This window comes from Macaca thibetana, chromosome 11 (genome assembly GCF_024542745.1).
Source record: "Macaca thibetana thibetana isolate TM-01 chromosome 11, ASM2454274v1, whole genome shotgun sequence".
NCBI classification, from domain to species: domain Eukaryota; kingdom Metazoa; phylum Chordata; class Mammalia; order Primates; family Cercopithecidae; genus Macaca; species Macaca thibetana.
In genome coordinates, this window is record NC_065588.1 from 49685888 (window position 1) to 49706490 (window position 20603).

Below are 20603 nucleotides of genomic sequence, written 5' to 3' on the forward strand. Positions count from 1 at the left end.
GGGAAGCTGAGGTGGGAGAGTCGCCTGAGCTTGGGGAGATTGAGGTCGCAGTGAGCTGACGTCCTGTCACTGCACTCAAGGTCTAATCTTTGTTCTCAGAAAGCCCACAGAAACTTAAAAGAAGAAAAAGGAATGAAGAGTTACTGAAGGATGTGGAGTAGGGAGGTGAAATGACCAGACTTTTATATCAGAATCGTCACCATGAGAAAGTATTACACAGAACTGTAAGATAACATGTTTGAGAATATTCACGACAGCTTTCTGGTTCAAGAAGCTAGTTCTTGGCCGGGCATGGTGGCTTCACACCAGTAATCCCAGCACTTTGGGAGGCCGAGGTGGGTGGATCACCTGAGGACAGCAGTTCAAGACCAGCCTGGCCCACATGGTGAAACACCATCTCTACTAAAAATATAAAAATTAGCCGGGCGTGGTGGTAAGTGCCTGTAATCCCAGTTACTTGGGAGGCTGAGGCAAGAGAATTGCTTGAACCCAGGAAATGGAGGTTGCAGTGAGCCAACACGGTGCCACTGAACTCCAGCCTGGGCGACAGAGTGAGACTATGTCTCAAAAGGAAAAAAAAAAAAGAAGCTAGTTCTCCATCTTGCAGGGAATACTATGCAAAAGTTAGAAGTGATAAACTAGGCCACGTGCAGTGGCTCATACCTGCAATTCCAGCATTCCAGCACTTTGGGAGGCTGAGGCAGGAGGATTGCTTGAAGCCAGTAGTTAAGAGACCAGTCTGCTCAACATAGTGAAACTCCATCTCTACGATAAAAAATAAAATAAATGAACTGATAAACTAGATATACCTATAGAAACATGGATAAATCTTTTTTTTGCTGGATGAAACTTTTTTTTTTTTTGAGTCAGAGTCCAGTCTTGCTCTGTCATCAGGCTGGAGTGCAGTGGCATGATCTCAGCTCACTGCAACCTCCACCTCCCGGGTTCAAGTGATTCTCCTGCCTCAGCCTCCCAAGTAGCTGGAACTACAGGTGGCACATGCCACCACGCCCAGCTAATTTTTGTATTTTTAGTAGAGACAGGGTTTCACCATGTTAGCCAGGATGGTCTCAATCTCTTGACCTCATGATCGGTCCCCCACTTGGCCTCCCAAAGTGCTAGGATTATAGGCGTGAGCCACTGCAACCTACTGAAACATTTTATTTTATTTTTAATTTATTTTTATTTTTATTTTTATTTTTTTTGAGACAGAGTCTCACTCTGTCGCCCAGGATGGAGTACAGTGGCGCCATCTCGGCTCACGGCAAGCTCCGCCTCCTGGGTTCACGCCATTCTCCTGCCTCAGCCTCCTGAGTAACTGGGACTATAGAAGTCTGCCACCACGCCCAGCTAATTTTTTGTATTTTTAGTAGAGATGGGGTTTCACCATGTTAGCCAGGATAGTCTTGATCTCCTGACCTCCTGATCCGCCTGCCTCAGCCTCCCAAAGTGCTGGGATTACAGGCGTGAGTCACTGCGCCCAGCTATTTTTAATTTTAGATTCGGGGGTACAAGTGTAGATTTGTTACCAGGGCATATTGCATGATGCTGGCCGGGCACGGTGGCTCATGACTGTAATCACAACATTTTGGGAGGCTAGTGGATCACTTGAGCTTAGAAGTTCAAGACTCACGCCTGTAATCCTAGCGCTTTGGGAGGCCACAGTGGGTGGATCACCAGAGGTCAAAAGTATGAGACCAGCCTGGCCAACATGGTGAAACTCCGTCTCTACTAAAAATACAAAAATTAGCTGGGCGTGATGGCGGGTGCCTGTAATCCCAGCTACTCGGGAGGTTGAGGCAGGAGAATCACTTGAAGCTGGGAGGTGAAGGTTACAGTGAGCTGAGATTGTTCCATTGCACTCCAGCCTGGGCAACAGAGCGAGACTCTGTCTCAAAAACAACAAAAAAGAAGTTCAAGACCAGCCTAAACAACATGGTGAGACCCGCCCCCCATCTCTACTAAAAATACAAAAAAAGAAAAAAGAGGCTGGGTGCGGTGGCTCATGCCTGTAATCCCAGCACTTTGGTAGGCCGAGGCGGGCAGATCACCTGAGGTCAGGAGTTCCAGGCCAGCCTGGTGAACATGGCGAAACCCCATCTCTACTAAAAAAAATACAAAAATTAGCTGGGCATGGTGCCGTACGCCTGTAACCCCAGTCTTGGGAGGCTGAGGCTGGAGAATCACCTGAACCCAGGAGGAGGAGATTGCCATGAGCCGAGATGGTGCCTTTGCACTCCAGCCTGGGCAACAAGCGTGAAACTCCGTCTCAGGAAAAAAAAAAAAAAAAAAAAAAAAAGAAAAAGAAAAGAAAAGAAAAAGGAAAAAAGAAAAAAGCTGGGAATGGCAGTGTGAGCCTGTGGTCCCAGTTACTTCGGGGGTTGAGATAGGAAGATTGTTTGAGCCTGGTGGGTGGAGATTGGAGTGAGCCAAGATCATGCCACTACACTCCAGCCTGGGTGACAGAGCAAGAAGACCCTGTCTCAACAACAACAACAGCAACAACAACAAAAATATTGCTGAGGTTTGGGCTTCTACTGATCCCATCACCCAAACAGTGAGCATAGTACACAACAGGTATTTTTTAGCCCTTCTCCTTCCCTTCCCCCTTTTGGAGTCCCCAGTGATTATTGTCCCCAGCTTTATGTCCATGTTTAGGTCCCACATATAAGCAAGAACATCCAGGCCGGCCGCAGCGGCTCACGCCTGTAATGCCTGCACTTTGGGAGGTTGAGGTGGGCGGATCACCTGAGGTCAGGAGTTGGACACCAGCCTGACCAAGAGGGAGAAACCCCGTCTCTACCAAAAATATACAATTAGCTGGATAAGGTGGCACATGCCTGTAATCCCAGCTACTTGGCAGGTTGAGGCAGGAGAACTGCTTGAACCTGGGAGGCGGAGGTTGTATGGGCCAGGCACAGTGGCTCACGCCTATAATCCCATCACTTTGGGAGGGTGAGGCAGGCGTATCACCTGAGGTCAGGAGTTCAAGACCAGCCTGGCCAACATGGTGACCTCCATCTCTACAAAAATACAAAAATTAGCCAGGCATGATGGCAGGTGCCTGTAATCCCAGCTACATGGGTGGCTGAGGCAGGAGAATCGCGTGAACCCGGGAGGCAAAGTCTGCCTTGAGCCAAGATGAAGTCATTGCACTCTAGACTGAGTGACAAAGTGAGACTCTGTCTCAAAAAAAAAAAAAAAAAAGCACGGCACGGTGGCTCACGCCTGTTTAATCTCAGCACTTTGGGAGGCCGAGGTGGGTGAATCACCTGAGGTCGGGAGTTCAAGACTAGCCTGACCAACATGGAGAAACCCTGTCTCTATTAAAAATGTAAAATTAGCCGGGCGAGGTAGCTCAAGCCTGTAATCCCAGCACTTTGGGAGGCCGAGACGGGCGGATCACGAGGTCAGGAGATCGAGACCATCCTGGGTAACACGGTGAAACCCCGTCTCTACTAAAAAATACAAAAAACTAGCCGGGCGAGGTGGCGGGCGCCTGTAGTCCCAGCTACTCCGGAGGCTGAGGCAGGAGAATGGCGTGAACCCGGGAGGCGGAGCTTGCAGTGAACTGAGATCTGGCTACTGCACTCCAGCCTGGGCAGCAGAGCCAGACTCCGTCTCAAAAAAAAAAAAAAAAAAAAGTAAAATTAACCACGTGAGGTGGTGCATGCCTGTAATCCTAGCTACTCGGCAGTTTGAGGCAGGAGAATCGCTTGTACCCAGGACGCAGAGGTTGAGGTGAGCCAAGATTGTGCCACTGCACTCCTGGGCAACAAGAACGAAACTCCGTCTCAAAAAAGAAAAAAAAAAAATTAGCTGGGTGTGGTGTCACCTGCCTATGGTCCCAGCTACTGGGGAGGCTGAGGCAGTAAGAGCCTGGGTGACAGAGCAAGACCATCTCAAAAAAAGGGAGAAACATTCAACAGAGACTTACGAACAGAAGCCATGTTTGTATCTCTGGCGGTGTTGAGACAAGACAGTGTATCCCTGTGCCATTAATCTCCAGATCCAGAATTTATATACCATAGGGAAGGAATGTGTAGGACAATTGAAGTTGACCTCTACAGGAAAGGCAAGAATGTTCTGTGAATCTGCCTAAGGGCAAGATTCATGGTCAAGGTGGTCTTGACCTAAGGGCAGGATTTATAATAAGTACATGCTCTTACCCAAGGAACAGTAGATAAAATACAATTTTTAGAGGCATTCCTGGACTCCGTCTCAATTAAAAAAAAAAAAAAATTAGCCGGGCGTGGTAGCAGGCAACAAGAACAAAACTCCGTGTCAAAAAAACAAAACAACAACAACACCTGCAGTATGTGTGGAATTTAAAAAAAGACAATCCATAGGGAGAAAATATTTGTCACATTTTAAACAAATAATTAATATAATACACATAACAAGCTCTTTTTTTTTTTTCCTGAGACAGAATCTCGCTCTGTTGCCCAGGCTGGAGTGCAGTGGTGCGATCTCGGCTCACTGCAGGCTCCGCCTCCTGGGTTCACGCCATTCTCCTGCCTCAGCCTCCCGAGTAGCTGGGACTACAGGTACCTGTCACCTCGCCCGGCTAATTTTTTGTATTTTTAGTAGAGATGGGGTTTCACCGTGTTAGCCAGGATGATCTCAACCTCCTGACCTTGTGATCCGCCTGCCTCGGCCTCCCAAAGTGCTGGGATTACAGGCGTGAGCCACCGTGCCCAGCCACACATAACAAGCTTCTTTAAGTCAAACAATTCAATACAAAAATGTAGGCTGAGCACAGACCCCATGTCTTTTTTTTTTTTTTTTTTTTTTTGAGACGGAGTCTCGCTCTGTCGCCCAGGCTGGAGTGCAGTGGCGCGATCTCGGCTCACTGCAAGCTCCGCCTCCCGGGTTCAGGCCATTCTCCTGCCTCAGCCTTCCGAGTAGCTGGGACTACAGGCGCTGCCACCTCGCCCGGCTAGTTTTTTTCTATTTTTTAATAGAGACGGGGTTTCACCGTGTTAGCCAGGATGGTCTCGATCTCCTGACCTCGTGATCCGCCCGTCTCGGCCTCCCAAAGTGCTGGGATTACAGGCTTGAGCCACCGCGCCCGGCCCCACAGACCCAATCTCTACAAAAAAATTAAAACATTTGGCTGGGCACTCGTGGTGGCTCATGTCTGTAATCTCAGCACTTTGGGAGGCCAAGGCAGGAAGATCACATGAGTCCAGGAGTTTGAGACCAGCCTGGACAACATATTGGGACTCCATCTCTAGAAAAAAATTTTAAAAATTAGCTGGGGCCGGGCGCGGTGGTTCACGCCTGTAATCCCAGCACTTTGGGAGGCCGAGACGGGCGGATCACGAGGTCAGGAGATCGAGACCATCCTGGCTAACACGGTGAAACCCCGTCTCTACTAAAAAGAAGTACAAAAAACTAGCCGGGCGAGGTGGCGGGCACCTGTAGTCCCAGCTACTCGGGAGGCTGAGGCGGGAGAATGGCGTAAACCCGGGAGGCGGAGCTTGCAGTGAGCGGAGATCCGGCCACTGCACTCCAGCCTGGGCGACAGAGCGAGACTCCGTCTCAAAAAAAAAAAAAAAAAAAAAAAATCATTTAAATCGGTATAGAGAAGAAAATGAACCTAGAACACCCATCATCTAAACTTAACAATTATTATTATTACTATTTTGAGACGGAGTTTTGCTCTTGTTGCCCAGGCTGGAGGGCAATGGCGTGATCTCTGCTCACGGCAAACTCTGCCTCCTGGGCTAAAGTGATTCTCCTGCCTCAGTCTCCAGAGTAGCTGGGACTACAGGCACGTGCCACCTCACCGGGCTAATTTATTTTAGTAGAGAGGAGGTTTCGCCCTGTCAGGCGCGGTGGCATGCACCTGTAATCTCAGCACTTTGGGAGGTCAAGGTGGGCGGATCATTTGAGGTCAGGAGTTCAAGACTAGCCTGGTCAACTTGGTGAAACCCCATCTCTATTAAAGATACAACAATTAGCAGGGCATGGTGGCTCACGCCTGTAATCCCAGCTACTCGGGAGTCTGAGGCAGGAGAATTGCTTGAGCCCGGGAGGCAGAGGTAGCAAGGAGCCAAGACTGTGCCACTGCACTCCAGCCTGGGCAACAGAGCAAGACTCTGTCTCAGAATAAATAAATAAGTATATAAATTCCACCAGTGGTCACTGCACACTTACGGAAATGCTGAAGAAGTAGAATTGTAATCAGGGAGTCCTGCCTGACCTGCCTTGAGACTTTGGTCGGGCACACTTCTCAAGCTCTGTTTATTTCCTAACTTTTGGAAAGGGATAATATATCTGCAGATGTTAGTTATGAGTTTGTGAGTGACTGGAGAAATTCTTCCTGGGACACTCCCAGGGACCTTTGCCCAGGCACCTCTGATAGCCTACAGCGGCGGGGGAGGGGAGCGCAGAGCGCTGGCAGGAGGTGGTGGAGATTAACGCTTCTAAGCAGGGCATCTGGGGCGCAGGCAGTGGTGCGGAAAACCCCTCTTGGAGACAGAAGTCTGTGGCGCTCCTGTCCTCTCCCTCCTTCTCTCCACTATTTTCCTGACCATACCAAGAAGGAACTAACATGGTGTTCCAGGACCTTTCCCCTACAGGAGCCACCCACTCGCCCAGTTTTTCTCCCTAGGGGCAGTGAAGGCTTCCGGAAGAAGCGTCGAGAAGTCAGGTGTCAGGCCTTCAAGAACTTCAGCTAGCTTCTCGGGCTCGAGGGAGGGAGGGCAAAGCAGGAAGGAGGGGTTTGCGACCGGGGAGAGCCACAGGGCCCACCCCTAACAGGAAACTAGGGGTGGAGAGGCCCCAGCCCAGCCCACGCCAGTCTTCCAGCTCCGGGCTGGGCCTGAGGCCGGCAAGCCCCACCCCATTCCTCTGGGCACCTCGTGGCCCGGGCGGGTTTGTTTACGAATCTGGCTCCCTCCTCCTCCAGCCCGGCCCTCCGCCCGCCCCCAGGGTGGCCCCAGTTCCGTGGGAGGGGGAAACAGAGCCAGCCCCTGGCCCGCTGCCCTCCTCTCGCCTCCCCTTCCCTTTCTTCCTCCAGCCTCTGCCGTGAATGCCCAGGAAGAGCAGGTCCTTTTCCCACACCTGTCTGGGCCATGCTCCTTCTCTGGGAATGGGGTAGTGTCCCTTTCTTCTCACCTCTGGACTCTGGAGAGGACTTAGGGCTACTTGTCTCAGGAGAGGAAGGAGAAAAGGAAACTGCTTCACTTTTGGTTAAAAGAGGAACTTTTTTTTTTTTTTTTTTTTTTTTTTTTTTTTAATGCTAAGCTGGGCTGGGCGTGGTGGCCCCACGCCTGTAATCCCAGCACTTTGAGAGGCCGAGGCGGGAGAACCACTTGAGGTCAGGAGTTTGAGACCAGCCTGGCCAACATGGTGAAACCCTCTCTACTAAAAACACAAACATTAGCGGGACGTGGTGGCATGTGCCTGTAATCCCAGCTACTCGGGAGTTTGAGGCAGGAGAATCACTTGAACCTTGGAGGCAGAGGTTGCAGTAAATGAGGTTGCAGTAAATGGAGATTGTGCCACTGCAGTCCAGCCTGTGCAACAGATCGAGACTCCATCTCAAAAAAGAAAAAAAAATCTAAATGTTTAGCTGCCAGGCAGGACCCCATCACACTTGGAGTGCAGGGGTCTGGGTGTGTGTAGGTACCACAGGGGTTAGATGACATTAATCATGCCTTCCTCGGGTGTGGCAAGCCTAGGCTCCCTGAGGAGCCTTAGGGGTTTGGGTATTTGGTGAAGGAAAGGAAAATGTTTTAATTATGTGTTTGTTCCAAACTGGAATCCCTAGGGGTCAGATTTAAATGTTCAGGAAAGCTCTATGTTTGATCTACTTGGGGTATAAGCCAATCTCTGACACTCCTCAGTTCACTGAGCCTTCCTTCTCCAGTTCTCAAGAAAGCAGATGGATTGTGAAACTTCCAGTCTCTCAGCAATCTCTCTTCCTCTTTCTCACCATGCTTCCAACTACTATTGGTTTTATTTGGTAAAGGATCTTCCAGCTCCAGAGACCATCAACTGGGCTTACTGTCAGGGAATATTAAAAAAGGTTGAGCCAGAGTTCAGCTCCAACAATAACTAAATTGTGTTCTTGACCATACCTTCCAACCCTCAAACAAAAACTCTCATTTTACAACCAGCCTTGCTTCTTCAGGGCCTTTAAGACCACCAGAGCCACAGACTCTGCAGAACTGAATGAACGCCTTCCTAGTATTACTAGGTGCAGCCCAGGCAGGGATGAATCACAGTGCTTCTCAAATAAGGAAACAAAGACACAGCAAAGGTACAGAATGAGTCATTTTAAATAGTGTTAATAAAGAATATTGGCCGGGCGCAGTGGGTCATATCTGTAATCCCAGCACTTTGGGAGGCGGAGGTGGGCGGATCGCCTGAAGTCGGGAGTTGGAGACCAGCCTGACCAACATGGAGAAACCCCATCTCTACTAAAAACACAAAATTAGCCGGGCATGGTAGCGCATGCCTGTAATCCCAGCTGCTCAGGAGGCCGAGGCAGGAGAATCGCTTGAACCCGGGAGGTGGAGGTTGCGGTGAGCCGAGATTACGCCATTGCACCTCAGCCTGGGCAACAAGAGCAAAACTCTGTCTCAAACAAACAAACACAAAAAAGATTATCAGCAACCAGTTAGCAGCAGCCAGTCCTGAATTTCTCACAAGTTCTGGGCTTGCCAACCAGGAAGAAGCCCGTCTTGTTTCAGTTTCTTTTTGGATCAATTTCTTGCCTTGCCAGGGTTCTTAAAAGACTTCGGGGGCTGTATGCGGTGTTCCCTCCAGTTTCTATAGTCCGAATCGCACTGAATGATCTTAGCCTGCTTATCACAAGCTTCTGATATGAAAAGTCTAGGCTTGTTTTCTTGTTCAGAGAGGTGGAAAGTAAGAGTTTAGAAGACTGCGAGACTTCACTATTTTGTCAAAAGACTCTTTTTTTCTAGCCTCCTTTATCCTAGAGTAGGCAGGACAGGTAAAGAAATTTCAGTTAGTCCACTTTGTACTTAGCTGTAGTTGAGAGTTTGATGGAGTTTCGCTCTTGTTGCCCAGGCTGGAGTGCAATGGCGCAATGTCAGCTCACTGCAACCTCCACCTCCAGGGTTCAAGCGATTCTTCTGCCTCAGGCTCCTTTGTAGCTGGGTTTACAGGCATGTGCCACCATGCCTGGGTAATTTTTGTGTTTTTAGTAGAGATGGGGTTTCTCCATGTTGGTCAGGCTCATCTTGAACTGCCAACCTCAGGTGATCCGCCTGCCTCAGCCGACCAAAGTGCTGGGATTACAGACATGAGCCACCACGCCCAGCCTGTAAAATGTTCTTAATTATCAGATTGCTAAATAGGAGACTGAAAAAAGCTGAGGATTGGGTTGAAAATCAGGAAGAGGCCCGGCGCGGTGGCTCACACCTGCAATCCCGGCACTGTGGGAGGCTGAGGTGCGCCGATCACTTGAGGTCAGGAGTTTGAGACCAGCCTGGCCAACATGGAGAAACCCCATCTCTACTAAAAATACCAAAGTTAGCCAGGGGTGGTGGCATATGCCTGTAGTTCCAGCTACTTGGGAGGCTGAAGTGGGAGAATCACTTGAACCTGGGAGACGGAGGTTGCAGTGAACCAAGATCCTGCCACTGCACTCTACCCTGGGTGACAGAGTGAGACTCTATCTCAATTAAAAAAAAAAAAAATCAGGAAGAGTGATTTAACTTTTATAAGGCACCCAAATGAAAGCTGAGAATCAATCTTAGTATTGTATCTGGAGACTATTCAGGATGGTCAGGATTAGGCTTCCCCTCCCATTTAACAAAAATGTTACTGGGACTCAACTATATTCCAGGCCCTGAGAATCCAAAGTGAAAAGGCATCACCCCTGCCCTCAAATCGCTTAATCTAGTCGGGGAGACAGGATACTCAGATACCTCTAATGGAGGCAAATAAAAGGAGCACAGTGGCCAGGGTATTCAATAACTGAGGGAGGTAGGAAAGGCTTCATAGAAGTCATTCTTATGAAAGGTAGGAATTTGGCCGGGTGCACTGGGTCACGCCTGTAATCCCAGCACTTTGGGAGGCCAAAGCAGGCGCATCATGAGGTCAAGAGATCAAGACCATCCTGTCCAACATGGTGAAACCCTGTCTCTACTAAAAATACCAAAATTAGCTGGGCGTGGTAGCATGTGCCTGTAGTCCCAGCTACTTGGGAGGCTGAAGCAGGAGAATCGCTTGAGCCCAGGAGGCGGAGGTTGCAGTGAACCAAGATCACGCCACTGCACTCCAGCCTGGCAACAGAGCAAGACTCCGTCTCAAAAAAAAAAAAAAAAAAAAGAAAGAAAAAGATATGAATTTTAAGTGGGGCATGGTGGCTCATGCCTGTAATCTCAGCACTTTGGGATTGAGTTTAGGAGTTCAAGACCAACTGGGCCACATAATGAGATCTCATCTCAACAAAACATCAGAAAGTTAACCAGGTAGCCAGGCACAGTGCCTCACACCTGTAATCCCAGCACTTTGGGAGGCTGAGGCGGGCAGATCACCTCAGGTCAGGAGTTCAAGATCAGCCTGGCCAACATGATGAAACCCCGTCTCTACTAAAAATACAAAAATTAGCCAGGCATGGTGGCACATGTCTGTAGTCCCAGCTACAAGGGACGCTGAGGCAGAAAAAATTGCTTGAATCTGAGTGGCAGAGGTTGCAGTGAGCCAAAATCATGCCACTGCACTCCAGCCTGGGAAACAGGGCAAGACTGTGTCTGTTTTGTTTTTTTTTTTTTTGAGACGGAGTCTCGCTCTGTCGCCCAGCCCAGGCTGGAGTGCAGTGGCGCGATCTCGGCTCACTGCAAGCTCCGCCTCCCGGGTTCACGCCATTCTCCTGCCTCAGCCTCCCGAGTAGCTGGGACTACAGGCGCCCACAACTGCGCCCGGCTAATTTTTTGTATTTTTAGTAGAGACGGGGTTTCACCGTGGTCTCGATCTCCTGACTTTGTGATCCGCCCGCCTCGGCCTCCCAAAGTGCTGGGATTACAGGCGTGAGCCACCGCGCCCGGCAAGACTGTGTCTTAGAAAAAAAAAAAATTGCTGGGCACAGTGGCTCACGCCTGTAATCCCAGCACTTTGGGAGGTCGAGGTGGGCAGAGGATCACCTGAGGTCAGGAGTGAGTTTGAGATCAGCCTGGCCGACATGATGAAACCTCATCTCTACTAAAATACAAAAATTAGCCGGGCATGGTGGTACGCGCCTGTAATCCCAGCTACTCGGGAGGCTGAGGCAGGAGAATCACTTGAACCTGGGAGGCAGGGGTTGCAGTGAGCTAAGATTGCACCACTGCACTCCAGCCTTGGAGACAGGGTGAGAGTCTCAGGAAAAAAAAAAAAAAAAAAAAAAAAGACACTGCGTGTGTGCATGTGAGGGATCTGAATAGCCTTGATATAAGTTTGTTTTTTTTGTGTTTTTTTTCAGTCTAAAGAAAATTTGTTCAGGTTTTTACAGAGCAATTGGAGAAGATGGAGCATGTCATTCATTTGCTCTCAGGGACTATCAATAAACTAGTATACCTCTAGGGTATTCCTCACTAGCCACATGCTGAATTATCTTCTTCTGGAGGAGCAGAGGCAAAAGGATTGTGAAAAGGATGATGGCTTTTGAATTTCTGAATCTAGGTCTTTTTCCCAAAAGATTCCCAAAATTGGGAATCTAATTCCCAATTCAGATGTAGACTAGGGCTATGGAAAAAACACAGGCTTTAGAACTAAACAGGACAGTTATAATTTAACCAAAATATTTGAGCCTCAGTTTTCTCATCTGTAAAAGGGGACAACTATCTCTTAAATTGGTAGGAATAATTAAATTAGATAAATATGTGAAATGTTTAGAATACTCCTCCACGGTGTTAGTTTCTCTCCCTACCTCCATCCCCAAGCAAGTTTAGGTATAGACAGTTGCTGAATGCACTAAACAGCTATTAGAATCTTCAGAGCTTGATTTACAAAGATGAGTAATGCAGTTTCTTCCTTCCAGGAAATTTCTCCCTTTCTGGAAGTTTCTTTTCCCCAGTTTCTTCTCTTGGTGTTTTTGTTTTATTTTCTTTGAAACTGAATCTTGCTCTGTTGCTCAGGCTGGAGTACAGTGGCATGATCCCCGGTTACTGCAACCTCCACCTCCCGGGTTCAAGCGATTTTCCTGCTTCAGCCTTGTGAGTAACTGAGACTATAGGCATGCGCCACCACGCCCGACTAATTTTTGTATTTTTCGTAGAGACAGTGTTTCACCATGTTGGCCAGGCTGGTCTCAAACTCCTGACCTCAAGTATCTGCTTGCCTCTGCCTCCCAATGTGCTGGGATTACAGGCGTGAGCCACCGCGCCCAGCCTTCTTGGTGTGTTTTAAACTGGGTTTAGGGACTAATCACTTGAAAGAGCTACTTAAAAATACGTTTAAGGTGGAAGTCTAGGAATCTGCCTTTTTTGAAAAAGAACCCAGAGGATTCTGAGAGTGTGTGACATTTCGTTTTGAGAAACCTTGATATAGTGAGAGATGCAATTATTTGTCATATAATCTGATAATTTTTTTCTTTTTTTGAGACGGAGTCTCGCTCTGTCGCCCAGGCTGGAGTGCAGTGGCGCGATCTCGGCTCACTGCAAGCTCCGCCTCCCAGGTTCACGCCATTCTCCTGCCTCAGCCTCCCGAGTAGCTGGGACTACAGGCGCCGGCCACCTCGCCCGGCTAGTTTTTCGTATTTTTTAGTAGAGACGGAGTTTCACTGTGTTAGCCCGGATGGTCTCTATCTCCTGACCTCATGATCCGCCCATCTCGGCCTCCCAAAGTGCTGGGATTACAGGCTTGAGCCACTACGCCCGGCCCTTTCTGATAAATTTCATAACAAAGGTATATAAGAGGATGACGCCATTTGAGCTGTCCTGGAAGTAGGGGTAGGATTTTTTTTTTTCAGGAGCTAGACAGTAAAAATTAAAAAGCATTTATATATTTACTTACTTTGGGGACAAGGTCTCTCTCTGTTTTCCTGCCTGGAGTGCAGTGGCAGGATTTGGGCTCACTGCAGCCTCAACCTCCTGGGCTCAAGCGATCCTTCCACCCCAGGCTCCTGAGTAGCTGGGACTACTGGCGTACATGACCATGCCTAGCTAATTTTTGTTATTTTTTTGTGGAGACGGGGTTTCACCATGTTGCCCATGACTGGTCTTGAACCCCCGGGCTCAAGCAACCCGCTCGCCTCGGCCTCTCATAGTGCTGGGATTACAGGCCTGAGCTACTGCGCCTGGCAGCATTAATTCACTGAAGAATTTACAGAAAACTTTTTGTGGAACTATTCTGGGTTGGAATCTAACACTTACGACTCATTTGCTTTGTGACCTTGGGTAAGTCACTTCTCAGCCTGAATGTCTTCACTTATAAAATACATAATATAGCTAATACTTAATAACATCTTCCTGATAAGGATGACACGAAATACCAACTGCCTCCCTGACTTAGGCGCCTAACACGGTAGGCAGTCAGCAATCACTTCACCTTTTTACCTGTCTAAAGCATCAGAGGCCTCAGTTCTTAACTCCAAAGGGCTTAAAATAGTATAGGAGAATTCAGATTTTAAAACATAAGAACATACAAGCAAGCGACAACATTTAAGATACAAATACTGAAGGACATGACCTTATCGTGTCATTGACAAGCTATCAAGGCCGGCTCCACCAAAACACGGATAAAGAGGAGGCCAGAAATCCAGGTGCCTGCAGTAAAGTTTAACCTTCGTGATTGCAAAAAGCAGGAGCTCAACTATCTTGCTTTATGCATAGGCGGTATTTACTAAGTGACTTATCCGCACTTTAGCCTCAAAGCTTGAAAAGTTAACCAGTCGTAAGTGGTTAGCGCCTTTGTCTGGCGGAACTTAACAAAATGGCGTTTTCTGGAATCTTACGGAGACTCTGCATATTGGTCAGCTCAGTATTAACTTATTTGGTGAGCGCTGTCCCCAAATCCCGTTCCGGCTGCACTCGCAGGGCTTGCAGCGACATTGAGGTATCTGCCCGCCTGTCCGCCCACCCGGGAAACGGGTAAGATTTGAGAGGTACTTTATAGGGGCAGTTAAATGAAGACTCAAACAAATCCTAGTGTTGATGCGGAACTGCGCGCCGAATGCCTTGGCTCTGACACCTGTTGAGCTGCAAGACTCCACTAAAGCGTCCCACCTAATGACTGTAACAACGTCCCCTGAGGTGGGCCAATATGGCGACGGTCTCCTCTTGGCACAGCCCTCTTCCCTCCCTCATGATGGGCGGCTCCGGTAACGCCCATTGGCCAACTAGGAGGCGGTGCCAGGCTTACTTCGTTCCCTCATTGGATTGAATAACTGAGGGAGCCGCCAATTCTCCTCTGCCACTCCAAGTTTCCGCCCTCAGAAGTTAATCCGGCGTTTAATTGGCTTTTAATTCACGTCAATATGCGTCCTTTCCTGTCTTTTTTCAGTCTTAATCCAATCATAACTTTCCTGGCTGCCCGCCTGATTTCTGATTGGTTTTAATCAGCTTCAGCCTATCCTATTCCTGTCTCCTTCTTACCTCTCCTCCCACTAGGATTTTGCCCAAGCATATCCCGGATTCTAGTTGGCCGTTGTTCTGTCATTCCTATCAAAGCTTTCCCTATCCCAATGTCTCAGGGAGCCCGCCTGCCGGTTGACTGGTTTCCTTCCAAGCCAATAATCCCCAGCTCCCGCCCATCTTCACTTCCTGCATCCTTCATTGGCTTTTAACACTGAGAGGGCTGTCTTTTTGGGCGGACACCAGGCACGCAACTTAGTCTTACACGCCTTAGAGAGCAAGCGAGTCTTGCCATTGGAAAACCTCACCGTCTTTCTTCTGCAAGTCCCACCTTTCCCCCTCCCTCATTGGGCGGGGCAGCAGAGAAGGGGCGGGGCATAGGTTGGGCTGGTGGCGCGCTGCTCCCTCCTCCTCACCCCCCCCTCCCTGTCCGGTCCGGGTTCGCTTGCCTCGTCAGCGTCCGCGTTTTTCCCGGCCCCCCCCAACCCCCCCGGACAGGACCCCCTTGAGCTTGTCCCTCAGCTGCCACCATGAGCGGTAAGGATGAGTCCACTCCAAGCTTAGGGGTGGGAGGCGAGTGAGGGGGCGCGCGCGAGGGCCGACCGGGCGATCCCCGCCGTGAGGGGGGGCGGGCGGGAGGCGGCGGCGGCGGCCTAGGTCCCGCCCGGGGCGGAGGGAAGGGAGGGAGACGGGGCAGTGGCGGGGCCTCCGAGGAGGAGGGGGATGGGCCGCCCGCCCCGGGGGAGGGGGCAGCGTGGCCTCGCCCGCCCCCTGCCCGCCCCGGCCACGGGGGACGGGCCTTACCCCCCACTACTCGGCCGCCCGCCTGAGGCTCCTCCCGCCGGGGGCTGGAGCCGCGGGGGCGGCCCGAGCAGTGAAGGCCCCGCCCGGGCCAACCGCTTGTCTGGTCCGCCCTCTGGTCGCCGCTTGCTCCGGCGCCCTCCTCCCCCCACTTTCCGTAGATTTCCCTTCCCCCCGCCCCACCGTCCCGCCCTTTCCACGCCCCTCACCCCGAAACCGCCCTTTCCCTCAGGGCCCGCCCTCCGCCCCGAAACCTCCTGACTACGAACCAGTACACCCCTTTAGTTCCTTAGTAGTATTCACAAATGTTTTCCTACTAAAACTTTTTTTTTTCCCCTCTCCTCTTGTTACTTTTAATACTTGGGTTTTTGTTTATCTCTCTCTTTTTTTTTGAGAGGGAGTTTCGCTCTTGTCGCCCAGGCTGGAGTGCAATGGTGCGATCTCGGCTCACTGCTACCTCCCGGATTCAAGCGATTCTCCTGCCTCAGCCTCCGGGAGTAGCTGGGATTACAGGCATGCGCCACCACACACGGCTAATTTTGTATTTTTGGTGGGGACGGGGTTTCTCCTTGTTGGTCAGGCTGGTCTCAAACTCCTGACCCCAGGTGATCCTCCTGCCTCAGCGTCTCAAAGTACTGGGATTACAGGCATGACCACCGCGCCTGGCCTCTCCGTCTCTTTTAACCTTAATTTTAGCAAGCTTTCCATCCACCCACATATTGTTTTTTGCCTTACTTGCCCTTTTTTCCCTTAGGATACTTTTTTTATTTTGAAACTCTTTCAGCATGACTACCATCCTTCACATTTCCTATCCCCAAAGCACTTTTTGAATGTTTTCTTAGTTTAATTTTGTGTAAGGGAGAATTGAGGCCCACTTTTGGCACCATTGAGCCTAGTTCATGTCCTGCATGCCCTGCAGCTCCCCTCTGCCCTCCAATCCATTTTCTTTATACTGGCGCCTTTCGCCTTCCTGTTAGTCATTGCTATTTCATCATAGCCTCCTTTTATCCTTCCTACTTCATCTCTTTTCTTCTCTCAAGTTTAAGTTGTTTGTTTTTTAATTGTTTTAGACCAAGATCACTCCATGGATGAAATGACAGCTGTGGTGAAGATTGAAAAAGGAGTTGGTGGCAATAATGGGGGCAGTGGTAATGGTGGTGGTGCCTTTTCACAGGCTCGAAGTAGCAGCACAGGCAGTAGCAGCAGCAGTGGAGGAGGAGGAGGGCAGGTAAGTGATAATAATAGAGTGGGGAAGATGTTGAGAGGATGTAAATATTCTTAGATAATTGCCTTACTCTTCATAGAAAGCTTTTTAGGGAGCTTATCAAAACCATTTTATAGATAAGAAGTAAGAGTATGGAGATCCCCAAAGACAGGAGTTTCAGCAATACAGATAGGTCAGCTTTTTGTTTCTGTTTTTTGCTCCTTGTCTGCACTACGTTGCTGTTTATTTGTTGTATACTGCCCCCTAGGCTGGCAGCTGGGTGTCACTAACTCCTTTCCTCTCCCTTATTTTTGGCCAGGAGTCCCAGCCATCCCCTTTGGCTCTGCTGGCAGCAACTTGCAGCAGAATTGAGTCACCCAATGAGAACAGCAACAACTCCCAGGGCCCGAGTCAGTCAGGGGGAACAGGTGAGCTTGACCTCACAGCCACACAACTTTCACAGGGTGCCAATGGCTGGCAGATCATCTCTTCCTCCTCTGGGGCTACCCCTACCTCAAAGGAACAGAGTGGCAGCAGTACCAATGGCAGCAATGGCAGTGAGTCTTCCAAGAATCGCACAGTCTCTGGTGGGCAGTATGTTGTGGCTGCCACTCCCAACTTACAGAACCAGCAAGTTCTGACAGGACTACCTGGAGTGATGCCTAATATTCAGTATCAAGTAATCCCACAGTTCCAGACCGTTGATGGGCAACAGCTGCAGTTTGCTGCCACTGGGGCCCAAGTGCAGCAGGATGGTTCTGGTCAAATACAGATCATACCAGGTGCAAACCAACAGATTATCACAAATCGAGGAAGTGGAGGCAACATCATTGCTGCTATGCCAAATCTACTCCAGCAGGCTGTCCCCCTCCAAGGCCTGGCTAATAATGTACTCTCAGGACAGACTCAGTATGTGACCAATGTACCAGTGGCCCTGAATGGGAACATCACCTTGCTACCTGTCAACAGCGTTTCTGCAGCTACCTTGACTCCCAGCTCTCAGGCAGTCACCATCAGCAGCTCTGGGTCCCAGGAGAGCGGCTCACAGCCTGTCACCTCAGGGACTACCATCAGTTCTGCCAGCTTGGTGTCATCACAAGCCAGTTCCAGCTCCTTTTTTACCAATGCCAATAGCTACTCAACTACTACTACCACCAGCAACATGGGAATTATGAACTTTACTACCAGTGGATCATCAGGGACCAACTCTCAAGGCCAGACACCCCAGAGGGTCAGTGGGCTACAGGGGTCTGATGCTCTGAACATCCAGCAAAACCAGACATCTGGAGGCTCACTGCAAGCAGGTCAGCAAAAAGAAGGAGAGCAAAACCAGCAGACACAGCAGCAACAAATTCTTATCCAGCCTCAGCTAGTTCAAGGGGGACAGGCCCTCCAGGCCCTCCAAGCAGCACCATTGTCAGGGCAGACCTTTACAACTCAAGCTATCTCCCAAGAAACCCTCCAGAACCTCCAGCTTCAGGCTGTTCCAAACTCTGGTCCCATCATCATCCGGACACCAACAGTGGGGCCCAACGGACAGGTCAGTTGGCAGACTCTACAGCTGCAGAACCTCCAAGTTCAGAACCCACAAGCCCAGACAATCACCTTAGCCCCAATGCAGGGTGTTTCTTTGGGACAGACCAGCAGCAGCAGCACCACTCTTACACCCATTGCCTCAGCTGCTTCCATTCCTGCTGGCACAGTCACTGTGAATGCTGCTCAACTCTCCTCCATGCCAGGCCTCCAGACCATTAACCTCAGTGCATTGGGTACTTCAGGAATCCAGGTGCACCCAATTCAAGGCCTGCCGTTGGCTATAGCAAATGCCCCAGGTAAGCTTTCCGATCTTTTACATTTATTGGGAACCAACCCTAGCATCTTAGCTAAAACTTGAGTCTAAATAAGGGAATAGAGCTTTTTGAGATAACACTTTCTTGAGGGCTAGTCATATAGGCAAATAAATTTGAGAAATAGAGATTCTGTTTAAGTAATTTGGAACTGAAGTAAAGGAAACTTCTCCAGTTAGTTTGATGAGAAAGGAGCACTTCTGGGCAATATTTTGGAGTCTGTGTACTACTCAGTGTTTTTGGTGCTGCAGAATAAGGGTTGACAAACTTTTTCTGTAAAGGGCCAGATAGTAAATATTTTAGGCTTTGTGGGCCTCATGTGGTCACGTTTTCTTTTCTGTTTTCTTTTTTTTTTTTTTTTTTTGAGATAGAGGCTTGCTCTGTTACCCAGGCTGGAGTGCAGTGATGCAGTCTCGGCTCACTGCAACCTCTGCCTCTCGGGTTCAAGCGATTCTCCTGCCTCAGCTTCTTGAGTAGCTGGGATTGCAGACAAACGCCACCATGCCCAGCTAATTTTTGTATTTGTAGTAGAGATGAGGTTTTGCTGTGTTGGCCAGGCTGGTCTCAAACTCCTGACCTCAGGTGATCCACCTGCCTCAGCCTCCCAAAGTGCTGGGATTACAGGTACGAGCCCCTGCGCCTAGCCACATTTTCTTTTTTGTATGTTTTTTTCCGCACCCTTTTAAAAATGTAAAACCATTTTTAGCTCTAAGGCCTTCTTTGGCCTGTAGGCCAACTCCTCCATAGGATAAAAATTGATTATGGGCCGGGCACGGTGGCTCACTCCTGTAATTCAGGCACTTTGGGAAGACGAGGCAGGTGGATGGGTAGAGTTCAGGAGTTCAAGACCAGACTGGGCAACATGGCGAAACCCTGTCCAACAAAAAATACAAAAATTGGCCAGGCATAGTGGTACATGCCTATGGTCCCAGCTACTCGGGAGGCTAAGGCATGAGAATCGCTTGAATCCGGGAGGCAGAGGTTGCAGTGAGCCAAAATTGCACCACTGCACTCCAGCCTGGGCTACAGAGTGAGACTCTGAAAAAAAAAAACCAAAATGTAGTCGGGCAGCTGAGCACGGTGGCTCATGCCTGTAATCCCAGCACTTTGGGAGGCCGAGATGGGTCGATCACCTGAGGTCAGGAGTTCATGACCAGCATGGCCAACATGGCAAAACCCCTTCTCTACTAAAAATACAAACAATTAGCCGGGCATGGTGATGCGCACCTGTAGTCCCAGCCACTCAGGAAGCTGAGGCCAAGAATTACTTGAACCTGGGAGGCAGAGGCTACAGTGAGCTGAAATCACATCATTGCACTCCAGCCTGGTTGACAGAGCAAGACCCTGTCTCAGAAAATAAAAATAAAAAATTTGATTATGAGCTGGGTGCGGTGGCTCATGCCTATAGTCCCAGCACTTTGGGAGGCCGAGGTGGACGGATCATGAAGTCAGGAGTTCAAGACCAGCCTGACCAATATGGTGAACCCCGTCTCTACTAAAAATACAAAAATTAGTCAGACGTGGTGGCACAAACCTGTAGTCCCAGCTACTCGGGAGGCTGAGGCCGGAGAATCTCTCGAACCTGGGAGGCAGAGGTTGCAGTAAGCCAAGATCGTGCCACTGCACTCCAGCCTGAGCGACAGAGCAAGACTCCGTCTCCAAAAAAAAAAAAAAAAATTGATTATGAATTTTGCCCGTTTGTAGAACACAGATTATCATCAGATATTTCTTGTGAACTGTAACTCCTAATTGAAGGGAAAATGATCTAATGGGTTGCTTTTCAACAAAATAAGTTCCCTGGTTAGTATTAACCAGAATATCCCACACTGAGCATGCTGGTTAATCAGGGTTGAATTTTTTTTAACTCCTAGTTATCTTAAAAACAAAATCCCATAGCTTCCCTTCACACTAACATATGAGTGTCCTAGGTGATTCTGGTATTTCCTAGGTAGCAGTCTAACTTCCTAGTCTGCTTTGAAAGTACTGTGTATGGTTAGGAAGGGAGGAGAGAGAAAGGGAGTGGGGTAAGTTGGGGTCTGGAATGGAGTGGGGGATGTGGGATTGAGAAGAGTTAGGAATGAGGAGAGCATTGAAGGGAAAAATAATCTGGGAAGAATATTGAATCGGTTGACCATGGTGTTCAGGGTCTTTCATTTTGAACTAAATGTTTCACTATTAATTTGAAATTAAAACAGTAAGCAGGTGTAAGTCTATGTA

At 49.2% G+C, this 20603-nt stretch overlaps 2 protein-coding genes and 1 long non-coding RNA gene across 7 annotated transcripts in view; 2 read left to right on the top strand and 1 right to left on the bottom strand.

Moving 5' to 3' along the window:
• The window catches only part of LOC126931196 (uncharacterized), a 155046-nt gene that overhangs the window by 71443 nt on the left and 63000 nt on the right, over positions 1–20603 (bottom strand). The window lies entirely within an intron of this gene.
• PRR13 (proline rich 13) overlaps positions 1–20603 on the top strand; it is an 86974-nt gene that overhangs the window by 3918 nt on the left and 62453 nt on the right. The gene's annotated exons all lie outside the window — the stretch shown is intronic.
• SP1 (Sp1 transcription factor) overlaps positions 14948–20603 on the top strand; it is a 33125-nt gene continuing 27469 nt past the window's right edge. Inside the window, exons 1-3 of one of the 3 annotated variants that reach the window (XM_050748865.1) lie at positions 14948–15071; positions 16406–16563; positions 16859–18371. In XM_050748865.1, the coding sequence (XP_050604822.1) occupies positions 15065–15071; positions 16406–16563; positions 16859–18371 (1678 nt within the window). In that variant the 5' untranslated portion in view covers positions 14948–15064. Of the gene's footprint in view, positions 15072–15589; positions 15607–16405; positions 16564–16858; positions 18372–20603 lie in introns of those variants that run through there. The other 2 variants (XM_050748868.1, XM_050748866.1) reach the window with 2 other exon arrangements.